At 36.1% G+C, this 22738-nt stretch overlaps 1 protein-coding gene across 1 annotated transcript in view; it reads left to right on the forward strand.

Moving 5' to 3' along the window:
• LOC150090565 (katanin p60 ATPase-containing subunit A-like 2) overlaps positions 1-22738 on the forward strand; it is a 123453-nt gene that overhangs the window by 11919 nt on the left and 88796 nt on the right. The window contains exons 4-5 of the mRNA XM_090382070.1: positions 4906-4948; positions 7341-7470. Coding sequence (XP_090238196.1) covers positions 4906-4948; positions 7341-7470 — 173 coding nt within the window. The remainder of the gene's footprint in view (positions 1-4905; positions 4949-7340; positions 7471-22738) is intronic.

The raw sequence follows: 22738 nt of genomic DNA on the forward strand, positions 1-22738 counted from the left end.
TCGATCTGTCTTTTGTTGTCTGTTATCACTGATGTTACTGGCCAGTTGCTTCTGAGCTTGTTAACAGTGTCACTTTTCCCACTCTTAAAGTGTCTTACCCAATGTCTAACTGTACTCACATCTACGGTATTGTCACCGTTAACATTTTTGGAACTTGTATGGATTTCGACAGGCGTCACTTCTTCCTTGGTAAGAAATTCAATTATCATTCTTTGCTTGATATGTATATCTGAAAAACATCCACCGTTTTGAACTATCCTTGTGCTGACAAGACCGATTACAGTGCCACTCAGTATGATGGAACTAGAGACCTCTAGTGACCATTCAGTGACATGTGAAAGGGTCTACAGTGCCACATTTGAAAGCAAAACATTAGGAGGTATTACTTTCACACTGGTCCTCCTAAAAGTAAATGTGTGTCTGATTCTGAATGATTATTGGAGCTAGAGCTGTTTGAATTTAAAAGATAGCCATGGAGTTTTGAATGACAAAATATAATAAAAAATAAATAAGAATAATCTGACACATAGCTGATAAATTGTTTATTCATACTAGATATATTCCATAGTAATTTTTTTTTAAAAATTCAAATATCTATAATTCTATAACCATTAATAATCAGACACATGTTTATATACAGTGACAGATTTAGGTATTCTGGGACACTAGTGCACATAGTTGTGCAAAATATTATATTGAGTAGCACAGTGTACTATTATGATATATCTGTGAATAGATTTAGATACAATAAACCAAAAGTTCAATAATTACAGTAAGTGAAATGCAATTAGAACTAAAAAACTTGACTCTTTAGAGTACTTATGTTAATCTGGGGACCTGGAGCCTCTGTACCCTAGTAAATCCAGCCTTGTTTATATATGATTTTTGTTTTTTTTATTTTGAAACATGAGGGTAGATCCAAGTTGGCCTGGGCTCCCTTTTCTCTCTCTCTCTCTCTCTTTTTTAACAAAAAACATACATATTAGAATCACCAGACTTATTACTCTCTTTCAAGATATTTTGCCTCTACACTGATTCAGGCAACATAGAAAGAAATAAGCTGACTTTGTAGTCAAGTTAGAACACTGCTTAACTTCATCTGACTTCAGTTTTTTCTGCACTTGCCAGGTGCTCTTTCATTGGCCCAAACAAGTGATAATCATTGGGAGCTAAATCTAAACTATAAGGAAGGTATTTTCAAGGTGAAGATTACCAATGTTATTGTAGTCAAATTTGCTGCATGTGGACATGCATTTTTGTGTAGCAGAATGGTACCCTTTGACTTTTTCTGAGGCATTTTCTTGCACTGCTGTATGCCCATCATTGAGGAGCAAATGTGTGTGTGATACAGAGCATTGTTACAAGAGGTGGCAGACAATCAACCCTTTTGAGTTCCAAAGATGCTTGCCATGATCTTGCTAGTCTGGAATTTTTTGGATGGTAGGGATTTTTTGTGGCACCATTCCATGCTGGACCTCTTCATTTCTGGTGTGCAGTAATGTATCCATTGCAATTCACTGCAGAGTTGTGTTTCCCTCCAGTTCAAACTGGTTCAGATGTTCAGCAGAAACAGCAGCACTTTGTGTCTTCTGGTCAAACTGGCATCTTTGGAACCCTGCCACGTATGCACTTCACTGAACAGTAAGTGTCCATGAATAATTGCTGCTACACTTCTAACACTTATGCGTATTTCAATTCAATCTCATGCAGTGTTGTCTATTTTCCAAAATCAGCTCTTCAATATGACAAATGTTCACAGCTGTGACAGCTCTCAGCTGCACGTGTATGCAGTAGGTTGGCAACTTCTTCATAGCCTTTGGTAAACTTGTTACACCAGTCATGCACAACAGCATGTTACAGAATCTCTTTCCTATATGGACACCTAACTTGTGGAGAATTTCAGCCAATTTAACTTTCTCTTTTAAAATAAATTTGATAATAGTGCTGTTTTACTGTTGGAGGTGACAGAGTCTGACATCTTGCATTGCTTCTAATACTCTTATATGGATCTATGTGTCAGGGACTGAGGACATATATGGATCTGTGTCAGGGACATAGATCTGTGTCAAGGAGAGTGATGTATTACCATCATTTTCCATGTCAACCTTGAACCCCTTGTGTATATCACATATTTCATAAATATGTATTTAAACATGTATAATAATCCATTTTAATATTACTAGTAGAACTATTTAAAGAATGATTTGTACAGTAATATGTTAATGCTATTATAAAAAATAAATTTTTATGTTGCTTAGAATGATTATGCAAAAAATGTTTCATTTTGGAATTGTTTATAAGTCTATATTTTTTTTCAAAAGCTAAAATACAAAAAAAAACAGTGATGTATCTTATCATCAGAAATATTATTTTGATTTATTTAATTTAAAGATTTCATTACTTTTTAGTAATACCTTTATTAAATAGACAGTGAATGCACTCCATTTGGAGATATAAATGGTTGCAAAGGATCCCAGTGAGACCCCAACATAAAAAGTATTATAATGTATCTGTATATGTATGTTTCATTATATTTTTTTCCAGATCATTACTACTCTAAAGCACTAAAAATGAATGTGATATTCATAATGGCAGTATTAATTTTTTTCATTTAAATTCTGATCATGCTGATGACGTCAGTTGATTTTTATACAACCTTTATAAATGTATGATGTCACCATGGGTGAATATTTTTCACTTATTTTATTCATAGACACAACTGACCTTTATCTATTGCTAAAAATTGGCTATCTGTAGGTATTTATATATTACTGCTATAAATACTGTTACAAAGTCTGAATGATGAAAAACTTAAAAATAATTGTAACTCCTAATTGCAGTATTTGCTTCCTTTCAAAGCAAATTGGGTGACTGCTATAGCATTGCACAGAATATAGCAGTCTTCATTCGTTTTTAAATTGCTCTGGTCATTAGAAATTAGAAGACAGTTTGTCTACCATGTACTATATGTTCTTTTCACCTGTCCACATTACTTGGATCTTCGTCAGCCTCTGTCTGCTCTGTGTCAACCATTCTCTCCAGGCAATGAGTCTTCTCTCTTGGACTCCAAAGAAAAATTTCATCTTCTGCAAGATTTTGCACATAAAGCCTTTGCGAGATATGGACAAATCATCAGTAGTGTCCCAATTTCAGGAACTACTCCTATTCCAGCTCTACCTCCAGTCCAGACCAGCATCTCTATCATCGCCATCTCGTGATACCACCATCGTCACTACCACCATTTTTTTAGCTCAAGTACCATCTTCACCACCATCTTCGACTTGGACAGTTGGTTAACAAACTTGTATGACGATGAGTGACATCACTGTGTCTTCTTGATTTCTATTTCCTGCTAACCTCAGGCTGGTCCTGAGGCGGGGTCATCTGATGGCACCACCTTAAACTGGTACGGGATGATTTTTTTTTCTTTATTTTATTTTATTTTTTTTTTTTCCCATTTTATTAACTTATTTTATCTTTATTTTTACTGAATTTTATTTTTATTTTATTTTATTTACTTATTTTTATCTTTAATTTTTCTGATTTTTATTAATTTACTGTGAAATTCAATTTTATTTGCTCATATTTTGAATGATTCCAATATTCAGTATGTGACACTCGAGGTTTGCTGTGGTTCGCGCTCAGTTGTGGCCCACCTCCTCGCGGCGTAGACAGGTATCAGGATGCACCACCCTGGTGCTTGTTGCTTCCTGATAGCAAAGTGGCCAGAAACAACTAAACAACAACAAACACATACACAACAGAAACATAGCATTACACACATTTCTGGCCTTTCTGCAGAGTTTTTGTAACGTCACAGTGTACCACAGAGGCCTCATTTTAGGAAGGATGTTGATTTCCTTGAGCATGTACAGAGAAGGGCAACAAAATTGGTGAGAAGAACGAAGGGATCCTCTTTGGTAAGAGGCTTAAGTTCTTTAGAAAGGCTTAAGTTCTGCAAATTTTAGCGTCTGGAGAGTAGGTACCTGTGAGGTGATCTGATTTGAGGTGTATAAGGCCTTGAATGGGCTGAGCATTCTGAATTCTGATGGGATTCTTCCACTTGCTCAGATTATAAACTGGAGGTGCATTAATTCAAATTGAGGAAAGACAGTTATAGAATAGATGTGTGGAAATTTGCCTTTAGCCAACAGGTGGTTAATTGCTGGAACAAACTTCCATTTGTCGAGGAAGTTGATAGCTTAAATAAATTCAAGGAGGAACCGGACAAACTTTTTGAGGGAATGGGTGTGTGAAATTGTTTTTTTTTGGATGATGCTGAATAAGCTCATATGTTTGCTTTCTTTTGAACAAAAGAGCATCCTTTTGTTCCCTTTACCAATCTGGTTTCTCTCTTTTTGCACCTGTTTCAGAATCTACATCCTTCCTAAAGTGAGGCTTCCAGACTCAAGATGTGGCCTAACCATGGCCTTATACAAGGAAATAATCACCTCCTTATCCCTGCTAGCAAAGTTTCTGTATATCATTGACAAAACCCCATGAGTTGTCCTGGCAGTAATTATAAATATTAAGTATGTATGCCTTATCTTTGTCACAAATTGCAATGAACTTAAATGAAATGAACCAACAGGGACTAAACAAATGGAGCCACTTTGCTTCTATTAATTTCAGTAGATTTTTTGTTTGTTGTAAATTATTTATATTTGCAACATTTATCTATTAAGGTGAATGAATGCTTTTTTGGGATGAATTATGGATTTATTATGAACTATTAAGCTTTTAAAATAATGAACTTTTTGACCATGTTTCCTCATTATACCTTGAATGGCAAAGTTAGTTGTTATTTTAAGGAATTAGTATTTTTTCATATTTGTATTCAGTAATAAAATATAATTTTGAAGAAATAAATAATCTATAGGTTACATTTTAGTTTTCACTTTTTAGATCAGAAAGATAATCAGCAAAAGAAGAAAATTACTCCAAGGAAGTAAGATTGTTAATATACTTTACATATTTTGCAGTTTTACTTTCAAAAGTATAATTATATTATGCTATTACATTTTCATAAAAATTGATTTTGCAGGCTATAGGAGAAAATATTCTGCAATTTGATTAATTACAGAAATATGTAATCATTTCTGTAATTAATCAAATTTCTGTAATTAATTATTTCTGTAATTAATTTGAAATATGAATATTTTAGGCTCTAAATTTGCTAGGAAAATTAATGTCAATGTTATTTAAGAAAGAGCGTGCCATTTTAAGTTGACAAATGCATTGAATATCAAACTAAATATTATAGAAATGTGACAAACTTAAAAGGGAAAAAAAAAATGAAAGCTTTAAATTGATTTTCCTTTAAAATTTTATTTATTATTTAAAGAAGTTGTCAGACTATCCTGCATACTTTTTCTTGCATTGAAGTTTTTTTAATTTTTGACTTTCATAATCTTTTGCTTGATCAGCAACTCAATGTTTTGGGAATATATTATACATATATGTAAAATAGAATAATGCACCAAACACACAATTTATAATTAACAGTTTAATTACTAATCTCTTATTTTATTTGGTACTACATAAACTAACTGACATTGTATAGGTTGTCTGCTTACACCAGTAGTGTTCTTCTCACACCAGTTGGGTAGTTCAGCTAATACTAAATGAGAGACCAGACAAACAAAAGATGCCAAAGCTCTAGTCAGAACTGCAAGGTGTGTTCACTTTAATCAACGATGGTTTTATTATTATAACTTTATTCATATCATATGGAACAAGATTTGATAGTGATAAGCAAAGTAATAAAGTACAAAACTTAATTTGTCTATATGGTAATGCTAGAAGTATTGTAAGTGAATTTAAAAAATTGAGATTTTGATCAAGTCGACTAATGCTGATGTAGTTGGTGGGCTTACACAGATATGGTGGTACTTCAGAGATATGAGATGAGATGAATTTCAGTTTGGTGAATATTATATGTTTAGGAGAGATAGGGAGACAGGGACTGATGCTTCTGATCAAAAACTGCCTAAAGATGATAGGAATGTTCTCTAAGCCAGATCAAGGTAATATGGATGTTGAGTTAAAATTCTGCTGAAGTCATTTCTGGTCTGAAATGACTTGCAGCACAGGGAAGTTGATAGTGAGGATATTAAAGGCCAAATGGCAATTATTGTTAAACTCTAACGATTATGACAGAAATCTTTTTAGGCAGATTGAATAGACTAATAAATAAGATTTTCTCATCATGGGTCACTTTAACCTAGCCTTTGCGCCTCCGTAGCCAGGTGGGAAGGAGCAGCGTGCGTAGCACACTCTTCTTGATTAGACCGGGGTTCGAGCCCGTCACCACCAAATACGGAGAATGCGGAAAGGTCAGGGAATGACCACCGCATATTCCCGGAGCAATATGGCCTTAGTTGCTAATGCTCCTAAAAACCAAATAACAAACAAACAACCTAGCCTTTATAAACTGGAATATGTGAGCCGAAAATGCACTATGTGGTATTATTTTCCGTCTCTCCTAAACAGCTTTTTGAACAAACTGGATGATTGCTATTATTCCTGCAAATTTGACGGCATGCCTTTTAATAAGTTAACTGAGTCAATAAGTTAAGAATATTATTGAAAGTGCCGAGGATCCTCCTCAGCCAGGTGACTCACTCATAGATTTTTGCTAATTTGCTTATGCACATTTCACTGTACTGAGCCAATATTCTGTGATAAATTTAAGCAGGTTTTATTCTTTGTGAATTCAAAAATCAGATTACATATTGCATCTCTACCTTGGTGCATAACTGCAAGGGTGCTTGCACCTTGAAAATTGGTTGTTTCCAAATAATGCCAGCAGTTAGGTTCCATACAGGTGCCCATTTGCCACAGACTTTGAAAAGTAATCTGATGCAAGATGATCATCATTTTTTGTGTAATATGCATATTATGTTGGTTTTGCAGTTTTCATATGAACGATATTTGTGTATTTCTGTATTCATACAACATGTTTGTGCTGAAAATCATAAACCATTGTGCTCTCCTAAGAAATGTTATGTATTATTGAAAGAAAGGGTTAATGTATTGAATAGATTAAGTAATTTGTTTCACTAAAAAATATTTGTAGAGTGATTTTAATAAACTCAGCAAATAAACTAAATAAAATTAAAAATAAATAAATAAGGTAATAGCAAATGTACCTTATTTGCTACTACTTTATTATTATATAGTCTTTGCAATCTCTTTCCATATTAAAGTTTTTACTACTTTGATAATTCATTATATTAGCAAATAAGGAAATAAAATAAAATAGAATGAAAAAATAAAACCTAAGCGATTAATTCACAGCAGTAATGTATTTTTGTTGTTGTTTTTTATGATCTTTATAGATTAAAATCACAGAGGAATAATTTTTTAAATTCTGCTCTCAGTTCATCTGGGAAAGTGCAGCAGCATAATGATTTAGAGCAGTCCATTTCTGGTGGAGTTAGCCAAAACAAATCTTCTCTATTACAACAGGTGAGGGGGGGGGGGACTGCTTATTTTTTTGATGCATGATCTATTAAGATGTACTAAGAGAAATATAAAATTCTCCATTTTTATTTATTACTTCACTATATTGTGTGGGGTTATCCAGTTAAAATGCAACTGACTTTGCAATAATAAAATTAAATCCAGTGCAGGTTTTCAATACAAAAATAATTATTAAATATGAATACAGAGTTTAATTGAAATTGTCAAACAGAATGTTTCAAAATGATCTGGAAGTATCCACCTTGCTTATTCTAGATATGCAGTCACTGTTTTCTGTATGTTTGGTGCAACTATGCAAAAAAATATATATTAATCTGTGGCATGAATGCAGTTCTCACTCTTACCAAATTTCTCTTAGCATTGAAAAAAATATTTGTGTGTAGTGTAATTAATGTTCCAAAATAAATGCACATTTTTTTCAGGGGAAACTTAGTTACAAACTATGCTAATAAATTCCATACAGCTTCTCAAATATTCAGAGGCACAACTAGAGTATGGCAAGGGCAGCCCCAGCCAAAGGTGCCAAACGGATTTAACATGTCCACTGCTGGCTTGACATTTGACCTTACTGTACCAAATTCAAAAAATCACTGGATTGAGTCAATACAGATCAGAGGGGGGCAGAGACATTTTTAGGCTTTCTTCTCACTATGGCTGAATTAATAGCTTCTAGTGAAGATTGCTTGACAAAAATATCTGGTTTTTCTTCTGGCAAATTAGAAGAAAATGGTTCTTAAACTCAGGTGATTTTCATCCTGGTGGAATGAAAACCTCTAAATGCATATGTGTAAACTTGCAGTGAACATGTTAAAGATCTAGAATAACTGAATCTACATTGATATGTAAAACTTAAAAACCGACATTATTTCTAAAGGTTACAACCACAAAATCTTTACTTAAGGTACTCTTTACTGATGAGAGTAGATTCAGTCTCAGCAGCGATTCTGGACATCAGCTAATATGGCAAGAGGTTGGCACACAGTATGACCCTGCAAACATCACCTGAGAGGGATCGATATGGTGGTCGAGGTGTTCTCATCTGGGGAGGCGTTATCTTGGATGGACGTACACCTCCAGATACTGGAAGGTGGTACTGTAACTGGTGCACACTACTGTACTGAGGTAATCTTTCCCCATGTGCGTCTGTTCCGAGGTGCCATTGACCCTGAGTTCATGTTTATTAGTATTAGTATTAGTAATGGCCGCATGGTGCAAGAAAGCCTATGGCTTATGCTGCACCAGCCAAAAAAAAAAAAAAAAAAAATCCGAACAAAACAATGATAAAAACAAAAAAAAAAATAAATAGATAAATAAAATAAATAACTAATTAATAATAATTAATAAATAAAAAAAATAAAATAAAAAATAAAAAGGAAATTAAACCTATCATCCTATGCGCTTCCCTTACCCGAAAGTACTATCCAGATGACCTTTGAATTTCCCCAAACTGTCGGCCTCTACCACCCATGAAGGCAACTTATTCCAGTAATTTATAACTCGCTGGCTAAAATAAAACTTCTGCAGTCCAATCTAAACATTTCCCCCGTAACTTGAATTTATGTCCCCTAGTTCTAGCATCATTTATAATCTTGAAAATTTTGTCCCCATTCATTTTACTGATGCCTCTCAGAGCCTTAAACACCTCAATCAAATCTCCTCTAAGGTGTCTAGTTTCCAAACTCTGCAACCCACATATTCGAAGTCTTTCTTCATAAGGACGCCCTTTTGCCTATCTCACCAGGCGAGTTACCCTTCTTTGCACCCTTTCAAGAAGCTCGATGTCTTTCTTTAGGTGCGGTCTCCATACTTGAACACAGTATTCCAAGTGTGGTCTAACATAAGCCTTATATAATGGGATTATCATGTCCCTATCTCTACTTGCAAAAGTTCAATAGATCATCGATAGGACACCATGGGCCTTCCTTGCAACCTGTTTACAATGCTCAGAGAATTTCATGTCTGACCGTATCTTAACACCCAAGTCCCTTTCCTCCAGTACTGGGTTTAGTTGAACTCCACCAAGTGAATAAGTTATTTTGTGATTACTGTTTCCCAGGTGTAATACCTTACACTTTGTTGGATTAAAGCACAGCTGCCATTTTTCTGACCATTCCTGAAGTCTATCTAGGTCTCTCTGAAGAAGCTCAGCTTGACAGTGATCATTAACTACTCTACCAATTTTAACATCATCTGCAAATTTAGACATCACGCCCTCTATCCCTTCATCAGTGTCGTTTATGAAAATAAACGGATGGTAATGCCACACCCCATCGCACTGCAGCTGTTGATATGCTTTTGGAAAGTGAGGACATTGTTTGTATGGATTGGCCTGCTCGTTCCACCAATCTAAATCCCATCGAACACATATGGAACACTCTGGGGAGATGCCTAGTGGCACGTCCACACCCACCAGAAAATGTTCACCAGCTGAAGATGGTGCTGACAGAGGAATGGACAATGTTACCACAAGAACTTATCAACAACGTTGTTCTAAGTATGGACAGGCGGTGCAAAGCCTGCATCGACTTTAGGGGTGGCTATATCTCCTACCGAGGACCACTTTATGCTTTTCCCATATCCAGGCAACTCCTGTGAGAAGCTACAGGTGAAAACCTGACTGGTCCTTAAATTTTGCACACCAGTGTATAATTTATTTTTACAACAGGGCAATCATTATTATTGTAATCAGTTATAAAAACCTGTTGTTGCTTTTATATAAAACTATAAAAATTCATTGATGATAATTTAATAACAATTTATAACAATTTTATATTATAATTAAATTATGTTATATGAAAACAAAGGTGGATTTCTGATATTTGGTCATAGGTATTAAAATTTTTAGTTGTTTCTGCAAATTCTATCATTGTTGTGATGTAACTGCCATATGTCACCTGCCTAAAAATATCACATTCCATATCTGAATACTCTGTTACTATTGTTTCCTCAGTACACACTCATTTGGCCATCAGATTGTATGATTAATGGATAATCATGCGTATGAACCTGTATTTATTTTCAAAATATGATTTGAATATGGTATAGCCATATTTCAAATCAAGATTATTTACAGATATGTAATAAGTTTAATTAGAATTTTTTTTATTGGAATGATAATCCATAAAAACATTTATTTTCTTTATTTATTCCAAATCAAAATGCAAAACATTTTGAGAATTTGTTCAAATTACTTAATGAATATACATTCTACTTTTTTGTTGTTAGAATGGGTATTGTAGGCCCAAAAGCTCTTTCTGCCTACAAAATTTATTAAATTGTTAAATTCTGTAAGCCTTAACTTTCTCTTTAACTTTAAATTAATATAATTAGTAATTTAAATTGTAGGAGTTGAAGGATGTGACTCTGAATGCAAGGATAAACAGTTAGATAAATAAACATGCTACCTCATTGTTTTTCATAATTTATATAAAATTGAATAAATTAGTAATTTAATTTATCATTAAATTTATTAAATATTATCTAAATTATGAAAAGACAATGCTGTATAGTGCGTTTTTTATCATATTATCATACAGATTATATGATAAGAACATATCATACTGAAATAAGCCTTGTCACTACTGACAAAATGTAAAAATATAAAATAAACTTTATTATAAAAATACAGTAAAAATAAAATATGAGGGGGTATCAAAAAGTTTGTACCCTTAACTAGAAATAATAGTCCTAGAAAGGTGAAACTTCACAGAAAGTTAACTTGAATCCTTTTCTATGTACTCTCCATGTATAGTAACACATTTCTCACATCTATGGATCAGTTGTTTAATGCACTTTTTGTTTGAAACTACGATTCCACTTCATCGACGACTTCCTGAGACAAATCTGCCAGCGGCAAAGGTTGATGATGCTGTAGAGCAGATATCATCTTTTAAGGGTACAAAGGGTGATATTGTTGTACACGTTGGCACTAATGGTATTGAGAGTAGGAGACCTGCAGAATTACTTAACAAGTACAGTTCAATGTTGAAAAAAATCGTGAGTTAGGGTTTAATTTGAAAGTGTGTGCAATTCTGCCTAGACACGATAGGAGGGAGTATATGATGAGAGCCTTGTCGATCAATTCAGCCCTGGAGAGACTGTGCAAGGCTGAAGAGGTAGAATTTTTCTCAGCCTAGTCTGTGCTTGTTAACAGAAGAGACTGCTTCTACAGGGATAGAATACACTTAAATAGAAAGGGTGCAGGAATATTTACTGATGCTATCGAGGCAGAGTTAGGTGGGTCGGAAAACTGCTAGCTTGGGGGGGATATACAACAGATTAATAGATTAACAGTAGCCACTGGCAGAGGTGAAAGTGATTCTTACACTGCTTCTATTGAAAAGCAATTGAGCAGCAGCAGCCTGGAAAGCAAGGCAATGGGGATTTCCAGGACTGCTGGGAGTCATAGTGGAACAAGTAAATACATGGGCTGTGTTAGGGTAACTGAGAGTAGAAACAGGTGCATGTATACTTGCATGTACACCAATGCTAGGAGTATAGTTAATAAATTCGATGAGCTTGAAGTGCTAGTCAAGACATCAAAGACAGATATTGTTGGGATATCAGAGACATGGTGTCACACAGACATAAGCAGTGCACAACTGGAATTTGGGGAGTACAATGTGTACAGAAAGGATAGACAGGACAGGAAGGGAGAAGGGGTTAAGCTGTTAGTTAATAAACACATAAAATCTAAGGAAGTGCATCCAGTTGATGTTGGTGGACAATGCAATGTTGAGTCTGTTTGGTGTGACATAAGCACTGGGAAAGGAAAAATGAGAGTAGGTGTTTGTTATAGACCTAATGAATCTGAGGAGTATAATGAGCAATTGTGCAGAGAAATAGAGTGGGCTAGTAAATCAGAGTGTCTTATAATGGGGGATTTTAATTTCTCAGAGATTGACTGGAATTTGTGGGTTGGTCACTCACACACTAGCAAGGCTTTTGTGGATTTATTGGATGATAGTTTTCTACAGCAGCATGTTTGGGAGGCAACTAGAGTGAGTAATACTCTTGATCTGATTATCAGTAGTTATTCTTTGTGCATTAAGAATCTACACATAAAGGAACCACTAGGTGGAAGTGATCAGTGTGCCGAAGTGGGATTTACTCAAAGAGGTAACTACCATCAGGGGTAAAGAGAAAGGATTTTGCCTTCATAAAGGTGACTACGGTGGTCTGAGACAGTTTTTAAATTCAATACGGTGGGACCAACTGATGATGTTACCAACAGAAAATTCAAAATGGGAAGCATTCAAAGAATTCATCTTGGAAGATACTAGGCTTTTCATACCAACTAAGAAATATTGTTCAAGATTTAGGCCTAATTGGATGTCAGATGAACTAATTAGACATGTGGCAGAGAAGAAAAATGCATGGGATACATATAAATTAACAGGTGACACAGAAGTCTATGATAGATATAAGCTGGTCTATAACCAAGTCACAAAGGAGGTTAGGCAGGCAAAGGTAGATTACGAGAAATCTTTGGCAAAGGATGCAAAGAAAAACAGCAAAGAGTTCTTTATTTATTTAAACTCTAGAAGAAAGGGGATGAATCAGATTGGTCCACTTGATATCGATGGTTCAACTATTGATGATCCTGCTCAGGTAGCTAACAAACTAAATGAATATTTTGCATCTACATTCACACATGAGGAATTATTCAGGGAGGGGACTGCCAGAGGTGTATTAAACTCTGGCAGTAAGCTAGATAATCTTGTAATAACTGAGAGTAAATTGGAAGAGAAATTATTGAAGATAAACATAAGAAAGGCTCCTGGGGTGGATGAATCTATCCAATTATATTAAAAGAGGCAGCAAAGAAAGTAAGCAAACTCTTAGCCATAATTATGAGAGCTTCCTTGGACTCAGGGGAGGTACCCATGGACTGCAGATGTGCAGATGTGACCCCAGTCCACAAAGGAGGATCAAAGAGACACAGGTAATTACAGACCTGTTAGTTTAACTTCTGTTCCAGGGAAATTAATGGAGGCACTGGTTAAAGAAGCATTGCAGGATCATCTAGACAAGACATCAGTTATAGCTCGGACACAGCATGGGTTTGTTAAGGGGAAGTCTTGTCTGACCAATTTGATTGGATACTATGATGTAGTAACAAAGGAACTGGATGCAAAGAATAATTTTGATATCATATATTTGGATCTTAGAAAGGCTTTTGATACTGTTGCACATGGAAGACTGCTGTACAAATTGGAGCAGTGTGGCATTGGAGGAAAATTGCTGATATGGATAAAGGGATGGTTGAGTGGGTGAAGACAGAGAGTGGTAATCAATGGACACTGCTTTTTGTGGACTAATGTTATTAGTGGAGTCCCCCAGGGTTCATTGTTGTTTTCTGTATTCATTAATGATATTGATTATGGTATATCAGGCTTAATATCCAAGTTTGCAGATGATACGAAGGTCAGCAGGGTGGTTAATAATACTAATGACTGTACACTGCTGCAACAGGATCTAGAAAAGTTGAACAGATGGGCTGAGTGGTGGCAACTGAAGTTTAACACTGACAAATGTAAAGTACTGCATATGAGAAGCAGTAACCCCAGAGTAATGTATCAACTGTGTGGTACTACACTGACAGTGGTAGAGAGTGAAAACGACCTGGGGGCAATTGTGCAGGCAGATAGGAAGTTTTCTGAGTAGTGCGGATGGTCTGCAAGAGTAGCTCATGGTGTCTTGTCAATGATATACAGGAATATTTCTAGCATGGAAGAGGAAGTGATCATCCCCTTGTATAAGGCAATGGTCAGGCCACACCTTGAGTACTGTATACAGGTATAGAGGTCTCATTTTAAGAAGGATGTAGAGCTGTTGGAACGAGTACAGAGAAGGGCAATAAGATTAGTGAATGGAACAAAGGGTTGCTCTTACGAAGAAAGGCTTAAGTTTTGCAAATTACAGTGTCTGGAGACTAGGCACCTGCGAGGTGATCTGATTGAGGTGCATAAAGCCTTGAATGGTTTGAGCATGCTCAATGCTGATGGGATTCTTCCTCTTGGTCAGAATAATCACCTGAGAGGGCATAAATTCAAATTGAGGAAACACAGTTATAGGATAAATGTGCAAACGTTTGCCTTTGGCCAGCGGGTGATTGCTGGAACAAACTTCCATCTGTCGTTGTAGAAGTTGATAGCTTAAACAGATTCAAGGCAGAACTAGACATACATTTGGAGCAAGTGGAATGGTGAAATGAGAAGGGTGTGTTTTTTTGGCTGATACTGTATAAGCTTGCTTTCTTGCATCATGTCCGCTTGCTAATGCTAATGCTAAATCAAAGCGACATCCACACAATGGTTTTTTCATTTCTCAAAACAAAAAGAAGTCTGATGGTCAGGAGAATAGGGTGGCTGCTGCAGTAGTTCGAAGCTGCACTGGGCAACAAAGTTGGTTGTGGCAACGGCTGTGTGAGCCGGTGCATTGTCTGACAGAAGACGGACACATTTGGTTAACATTCCACATCTTTTCACCTTCAAAGCATCGCATAACTTTTTCAAAAGATTTCTTTAGTATTCTCTGGTAAGTGTGGAACAATGAGTTAGGTAATTTGTCAGGATACCCTTTTCTGTCTCAAAACACGGAAAACATCACCTTCTTTGCAGATGGAGTTGTCTTTGGCTTTTTGAGAGGTGGTGAGGAGGTGTGGTTCCACTGCTTAGCCATAATTATGAGATCATCCTTGGATTCAGAGGAGGTCCCCATGGACTGCAGATGTGCAAATGTATCCCCAGTTCACAAAGGGGGATCGAAGGGTGACACGAGTAATTACAGACCAGAAAATAATGGAGTCACTGGTTAAAGATGTATTGCAGGATCATCTAGAAAAGACTGCAGCAATAATTCAGACACAGCATGGGTTTGTTAAGGGAAAGTCTTGTCTGACAAATTTGATTGTATATTGTGATGTGGTTACAAAGGAACTGGATGCAAAAAATAATTTTGATATCATCCATTTGGATTTCAGGAAAGCTTTTGACACTTACGCATGGAAGACTACTGTACAAATTAGATCAGAATGGTATTAATGGTAAGTTACTACAATGGATAAAAGGATGGTTGAGTGGGCGAAGACAGAGGGTGGTAATCAATGGGTGCTGCTCTTCGTGGACTAATGTTATTAGTGGAGTCCTACAGGGTTCGGTGTTGGGTCCACTGTTGTTTTGTATATTTATCAGTGATATTGATGAAGGTATATCAGGCTTAGTATCGAAGTTTGAAGATGATACAAAGGTTGGCAGGTTTGTTAATGACAGTAATGGCAGTGTGCCACTGCAGCAGGATCTAGAAAATTTTGGAAGATGGACTGAGAAGTGGCAGCTGAATTTTAACATTGAAAAATGCAAAGTACTGCATATGAGTAGAAGTAACCTCAGAAGAATGTACGAACTGTGTGGTACTACACTTAGGGTGGTAGAAAATGAAAAAATCTGGGCGTAATTGTGCAGTCAGATATGAAGTTTTCTGAGCAATCTAGACAGGCTGCCAGAGCAGGTCATGGGGTTTTGTCAACAATATACAGGAATTTTGCTAGCAGGGAAAAGGTGGTGATTGTTCCTCTGTATAAGGCAGTGGTCAAGCCACGCCTCGAGTACTGCGTACAGGTTTGGAGGCCTCATTTTAGGAAGAATGTAGATTTGCTTGAGTGTGTACAGAGAAGGGCAACAAGATTGGCGAGGGGAATGAAGGGACCTCTTACCAAAAGAGGCTTAAGTTCTGCAAATTGCAGTGGCTGGAGACTAGGCACCTGTGAGGTGATCTGATTGAGGTGTATAAGGCCTTGAATGGGTTGAGCATGCTGAATTCTGATAGGATTCTTCCACTTGTTCAGATTACGAACCTAAGGGGGCATAAATTCAAATTCAGGAAAGATAGCTGTAGAATAGATGTGCAGAAATTTGCCTTTAGCCAGCGGGTGGTTAATTGCTGGAACAAACTTCCATCTGTCATTGTGGAGTTGATAGGTTAAATAAATTTAAGGAGGAACTGGACAAACATTTATAGGGAATGGTTGTGTGAATTTTTATCTATTTCTTTTTTTTGGCTGATGCTACATAAGCTAATACGCTTTCTTGCATCACATGCCACGATTACTATTACTGTCTTTAGTCTCTGGATCATACTGGTACATCCAGCATTTGTCATTTGTTACCAACCAATCAAAAAAAGTTCTGAACATCTGCATTACACAAATCCAACAGTTGGCGAGAACATTGCATTTGACATTGCTTCTGCAAAACACATCAGCAATCTTGGAACCCATTATGTGGAGACCTTAGACATGTGCAGTTGGTCATGTAAAATGTTGTGGGTAGACCCATAACTAATTCTCACTGCATTTGCAATTAAATGAATTGTCGCACATCTGCCACTCAGCACCAGCTGCTCAACCATTGCCGCCGTCTCACTGTCTGTGAATGTTGATGGCCTTCCTTCTTTTGGCTCATCAAAAACACTTGTACAAACACACTGGAACTCCTGTTTCCACTTTTTTACAGTGTCATAGGATGGACAATTCTGCCCATACACAACAGCTTTCATTTCTTTGTTAATTTCATGAGTTTTCTTGCCCTGCAAATGAATGAACTTGATCACTGCTTGATACTCCACTCTCTCAACCATAGCATCCTTCCTCAGATTCCGGGCTCCACCTCTGGTGTACGATCACCTGCGGGAATGAAAATTCACATGTTATTGAATATGTAGACAACTTATATTAAAAACGGCTTCTTCCTACTGATATTTTATCTAGGTCGGGGTATGAACTTTTTGATACCCCCTCATACAATGCACTGAAACTTATTAAAAATAGTAATAAAATACATAAGATCAATGCTAAAATTTATAAAAGTACTAAAAGCAATAAGAGCAAAAACAAAATATACATTAAATAGCTTTCAGAGTGGTGTGCCCCTTTATCCACTTGAAAGGCAAGTAGTATGACATACCATCATTATGTTCTGCAGAGGAGCAACATATACGCATGCACTACAACAAACCAATTCAAATCATCATCTCAGTGAAAATAAAGGGAAGGAGGGAAAGAGGGAGAAAAATCAGCTGTCAGACTGCAGAAGTAGGCTGATGTACATTTGCCACATTATTAGCTTGCCATCTTTCATCATGTTTCAATAATAGGTTGTATGCAGGTTCCATGATTATGATTAATGTTGGAACCTGCCACAGCTGTATGGAGCACTTCCAACCCGGGCGGTGACAAGAATCATGTGTGGTCTAAAATTTCAATATCAGAACGTAGGTTACAATTAATGTTCTGTTCACACCAATAATTAGCATTAGCAGAGGCACCATCAGCCAAAAAAAAAAAAAAAAAAAAACCTTCCCTTTTCACCCATTTGCTCCAAAAGTTTGTCCAGTTCTTCCTTAAATTTATTTAAGCTATCAACTTTCACTTTGACAAATGGAAGTTTGTTCCAGTAACCAGTGACCTCTTGGCTAAAGGAAAATTTCTGCACATCTGTTCTACAACAGTCTTTGCTCAATTTGAGTTTATGTCCCCTCAGTTGCATAATCTGAACAAGAGGAAGAATGCTATAATCATTGAGCCTGTTCAAACCATTTAAAGCCTTATACACGTCAATCAGATCAACTTGCAGGTGCCTAGTCTCCAGATGCTGCAATTTGCAGAACTTAAGCCTTTCTTGGTAAGAGCACCTTTGTTTCCCTCACCAGTCTTGTTGCCCTTCTCTGTACTCATTCCAGCAGCTCTACATCCTTCCTAAGGTGAGGCCTCTATAGCTGTATGCAGTACTGAAGGTGTTTCCTGACCATCACCTTATACAAAGGGATAACCACTTCCTTATTCCTGCTAGCAAAATTCCTGTATATCATTGGCAAGACCCCTTGAGCTGCTTTGGCAACCTGTTTGCACTGCTCAGAAAATTAAAGTAAATTAAACTGCCACATACTATATAAAGGAATAAGAATTGTGCAAAAACTTAAAAATGAAATAACAGCAGGGTAACAAAAACTTTTGAAATGAATCTCCAGTGATCATCATCTGATGATGCAAAACCTCAGTTCTGCAATGGTTGTATGCTTGTGATGTGTATTCTGTACTTCTTGTCATGGATAAATCATTCTAAATCTGCATCAAGATTCTGGACTGTATGAAGAACGTTGGTAGGGATGAAATGGTCAGCTAGATGGAGTCAATTTTAGAATTACGTAGTGGGGAAAGAGCCCAGAGTTTTTGATGCTGTGTCATCCAGTAACACATTTCTCAGAAATCAACAGAGCTGATGTCACTTTTAATGAGTTTTTTGGTAGTAATCAGTCTTCTTTTTTCAATACTTGATATTATAGTTGTATAGTTTAAGGCTGTTGCAATAGTTGAAGTATGTATGTCATTTGTGAGGTTATATTTGCATGTAGCCACCAAATCATCCATTATTCATTTGACTGAATTCTGTGAAGTGTTCACAAGAAAGCCAAAACGCAAATCTTGGAAACATACAGGACTAAGGGATGAATCATCCTATAACTGTATTTGATGGAAGATGGAGGGTTTTGAACATGAAGTAAATGTTGTTTCGCTCTCCATTTCAATGCACACATTCTGATGTGAAGAGCTTCGAGATGGCTGCGAAACTGTAGTTTTGGTTCTATATTACTTCTAGATCTCTGTTGTGGTAGACTATTGCAATTAAAGTGCTGTTAAGTGTGACTGGATGATTTGGTTGCTTCAGCAAAATGATCATCATTCCAAATTTTATTGGACTGATCAAATTTTGTAATAACTGAGAGCAAAGTGGAAGAGAAATTGTTGAAGATAAACATAAGAAAGGCACCTGGGGTGGATGGGATCTATCCATTTATATTAAAGGAAGCAGCAAAGGAAGTAAGCAAACCCACCCTTAGCCATAATTATGAGAGCTTCCTTGGACTCAGGGAAGGTACCCATGGACTGAAGATGTGCAAATGTGACCCCAATTCACAAAGGAGGATCAAACGGTGACACAAGTAATTACAGACCTGTTAGTTTAACTTCTGTTCCAGGAAAATTAATGGAGGCACTGGTTAAAGAAGCACTGCAGGATCATCTAGACAAGACTTCAGTTATAGCTTGGACACAGCATGGGTTTGTTAAGGGGAAGTCTTGTCTGACCAATTTGATTGGATACTATGATGTGGTCACAAAGGAACAGGGTGCAGGGAATAACTTTGATATCATATATTTGGATCTTAGAAAGGCTTTTGATATTGTTGCACATGGAAGACTGCTGCACAAATTGGAGCAGTGTGGTATTGGAGACAAATTGCTGCTATGGATAAAGGGATGGTTCTAAGAATTTTGAAAACGGGTCTTCTAAGAACTTTGTATACATTTCATGACTTCTAAGAATGTTGTATGCATTTCAGGACTTCTAAGAACTTTGTATGCAGTTCACTTTATCATTTTAAAGTAAAATCAGTTAGAAATGAACCCTTCCTTTGGAAACATGTCTACTAACAAAAGAAAGTGTCTCTCGATCAGCGAAAAAGTTGAAATTATTTGTGAGTTAGAATGTGGTGCAAAAAATGTTGATGTGTGTAAAAAGTTTCTTTGTCCTCTTCAAGTGTATTGACATTGTGGAAGAATAAAACTGTTTACATATGAGCACTGGAAAAGAACATAACCAAAAAAAAAAAAAAAAAAAAATTAGAAAGCGCGAGGTTACAAAGATCGATGAAGCATTGCTTCAATGGTTCACCGCACAAAGAAGTGCTGAATTTTCAATAGATGGTCTGATCTTGAAGGCTCAAGCGGAAAATTTGCTAAACAACTTGGATGCAACGATTTTGTGTGTAACAACAGTTGGCTGGATCAATTAAAAACTGACATAACGTTTATGCAAAAATCAGTGGAAAATCTCAATCTGCAGATCCAATAATGACAAATGAACGGATTGACCGTGCTTGTGCAAAAATTGGAAAAGATTTCAATGATGAAGATATCTACAACAGTTGTACTACTGCAACAGAATCTAGACAATTTGGTCAGTTTAACTGAAAAGTGGCAACTGAAGTTTAACATTGACAAATGCAGCAAATTACTGCATATGGGTAGAAGTAACCCATATGCAGAACTTACCAACTGTGTGGCATTACACTTAGGGTGGTAGAAAATTAAAAAGACCTGGGAGTGTTTGTGTAGTCAGATATGAAGTTTTCTGAACAATGCAGACAGGCTGCCAGTGCAAGTCATGGGGTATTGTCAATAATATACAGGAATTTTGCAAGCAGGGAAAAGGAGGTGGTTGTCCCTTTGTATAAGGCAATGAGTACTGCATACAGGTCTGAAGACCTCATTTTGGGAAGGATGTAGAGTTGCTTGAGCATGTACAGAGAAGGGCAACAAGATTGGTGAGGGGAACAAAGGGGTTCACTTATTTTCATGATAAGTTCTGCAAATTGCAGCGTCTGGAGACTAAGCATCTGTGAGGTGATCTGATCAAGGTGTATAAGGCCTTGAATTGGTTGATCATGCTGAATTCTGATGAGATTCTTCCTCGTGCTCAGATTACGAACCTGAGGGAGCATAAATTCAAATCGAGGAAGGTCGGTTGTAGAATAGATGTACTGAAATTTGCCTTTAGCCAGCGGGTGGTTGATTTCTGGAACAAACTTCCATCTGTCGTTGTGGAAATTGATAGCTTAAATAAATTCAAGGAGGAACTGGACAAATTTTTAGAGGGAATGGTTGTGTGAAATTGTTTTTTTTTTTTTTTTTTTTTGACTCATGCTACATAATATGCTTGCTTTCTTGCATCACATGCCTCTATTACTACTACTACTACTACTACAACAACAATGACAAAACAGGACTTTTTTTATAATTTTACATCTGACAATATATTTAAATTCAAAGGAGAAAAATGTGTTGGTGGAAAAAAATCAAGGGCTCACTTGACGGTGCTCATATGCACAAATATGACAGGAACCGATAAAAAAAAAAAAAAAAAAACTGTTATTGGAAAATCGTTAAGAAAAATATTTTATCGTTAGTTGATAACTCTCCTGCACATCCCCAGATTTAAAATTTGTTCAACATTAAGCTAGTGTTTCTACCTCCCAATGTGACACCAATTTTACAACCAATGGACATAGGTGTAATCAAGAGTTTGAAAGGATTTTATAAAATATTTCTAATTCTACCTCTGATCAGTCAAAGAGAACAGAAACTTACCGAGTCTATATCGATATTGGATGCTATAAATTTATTGAATGATGCATGGAACAACGTTACTTCAACAAACATATCAAATTGCTTCAAGAACTAGAAATTAAATTCAAATGAAATTTCAATTGTAGATGAAGAAGAAGGAAATGAAGACAGCTTACCATTATCTGAATGGCTGTTATGTAACAATGTAGATTTTAATACAGATAACATCGATGAATTCGTACGAGTCGATGACAACTTAACTAGTGATCTTCCTACAGAGAGTGATGTAGATGCTGTGCTCAACAAAGACAATAACAACGATGGTAAAGACGATGATTGTGATGATGATATGATGACAATTGAAAGTGAATCAAACTCAGTGCTGACAATCTCACAAGCTGAAGGTGCAATGGACACATTAGTCAAATTTTTTGAAGGAACTGAGGCAAGTAATGAGATTTTTAACACGTTGAGTGTTTTAAGGGGAAACCTAAAAAATATCAAAGTGAAATCTTCAAAACAAACATCAATTTTAAGATTCATAAATAAAGAGTAACTGAAATCGTGTTTATTATTAAATAGTATTGTTTTTAATTACAGAGAAACAAATTGTGTTTAGTATTAAGTGTATGGTTTTAAAATTATAGACAAATAAATTGTGTTTAGTATTAAGTGTATGGTTTTAAAATCACAGACAAATAAATTGTGTTTAATATTAAGTGTATCGTAGGTTATACAAGCATATTAATACAAATAATATGTAGGCATAATACTCATATTATTTTTTTCTCTTAATATTTCTTTTGTTTTTTGAATCTATCTTTTTATCAAGTTATTGAGAATTTAAAAAAATAGGAGGTACATTTAACTCATCATTGATATAAAGTGTTCATTGTTTAACGGCCTCAGGAGTTTCCCCATCTCTGCAGATATGGAGAGTAACGGTTATAATGAGGAAATTTTATCAGTCCCTTGATGCTCGTTATAACCAAGTTCAACTGTAGTTACTTTGCAAGTGAAAATGGATTTGCTTTAAAGTGGAGGATTCTATTGGATAGAAGAGATTTT

This window comes from Mastigoproctus giganteus, chromosome 1, assembly GCF_048544385.1.
Source record: "Mastigoproctus giganteus isolate SK-2022 chromosome 1, ASM4854438v1, whole genome shotgun sequence".
NCBI lineage: Eukaryota > Metazoa > Arthropoda > Arachnida > Uropygi > Thelyphonidae > Mastigoproctus > Mastigoproctus giganteus.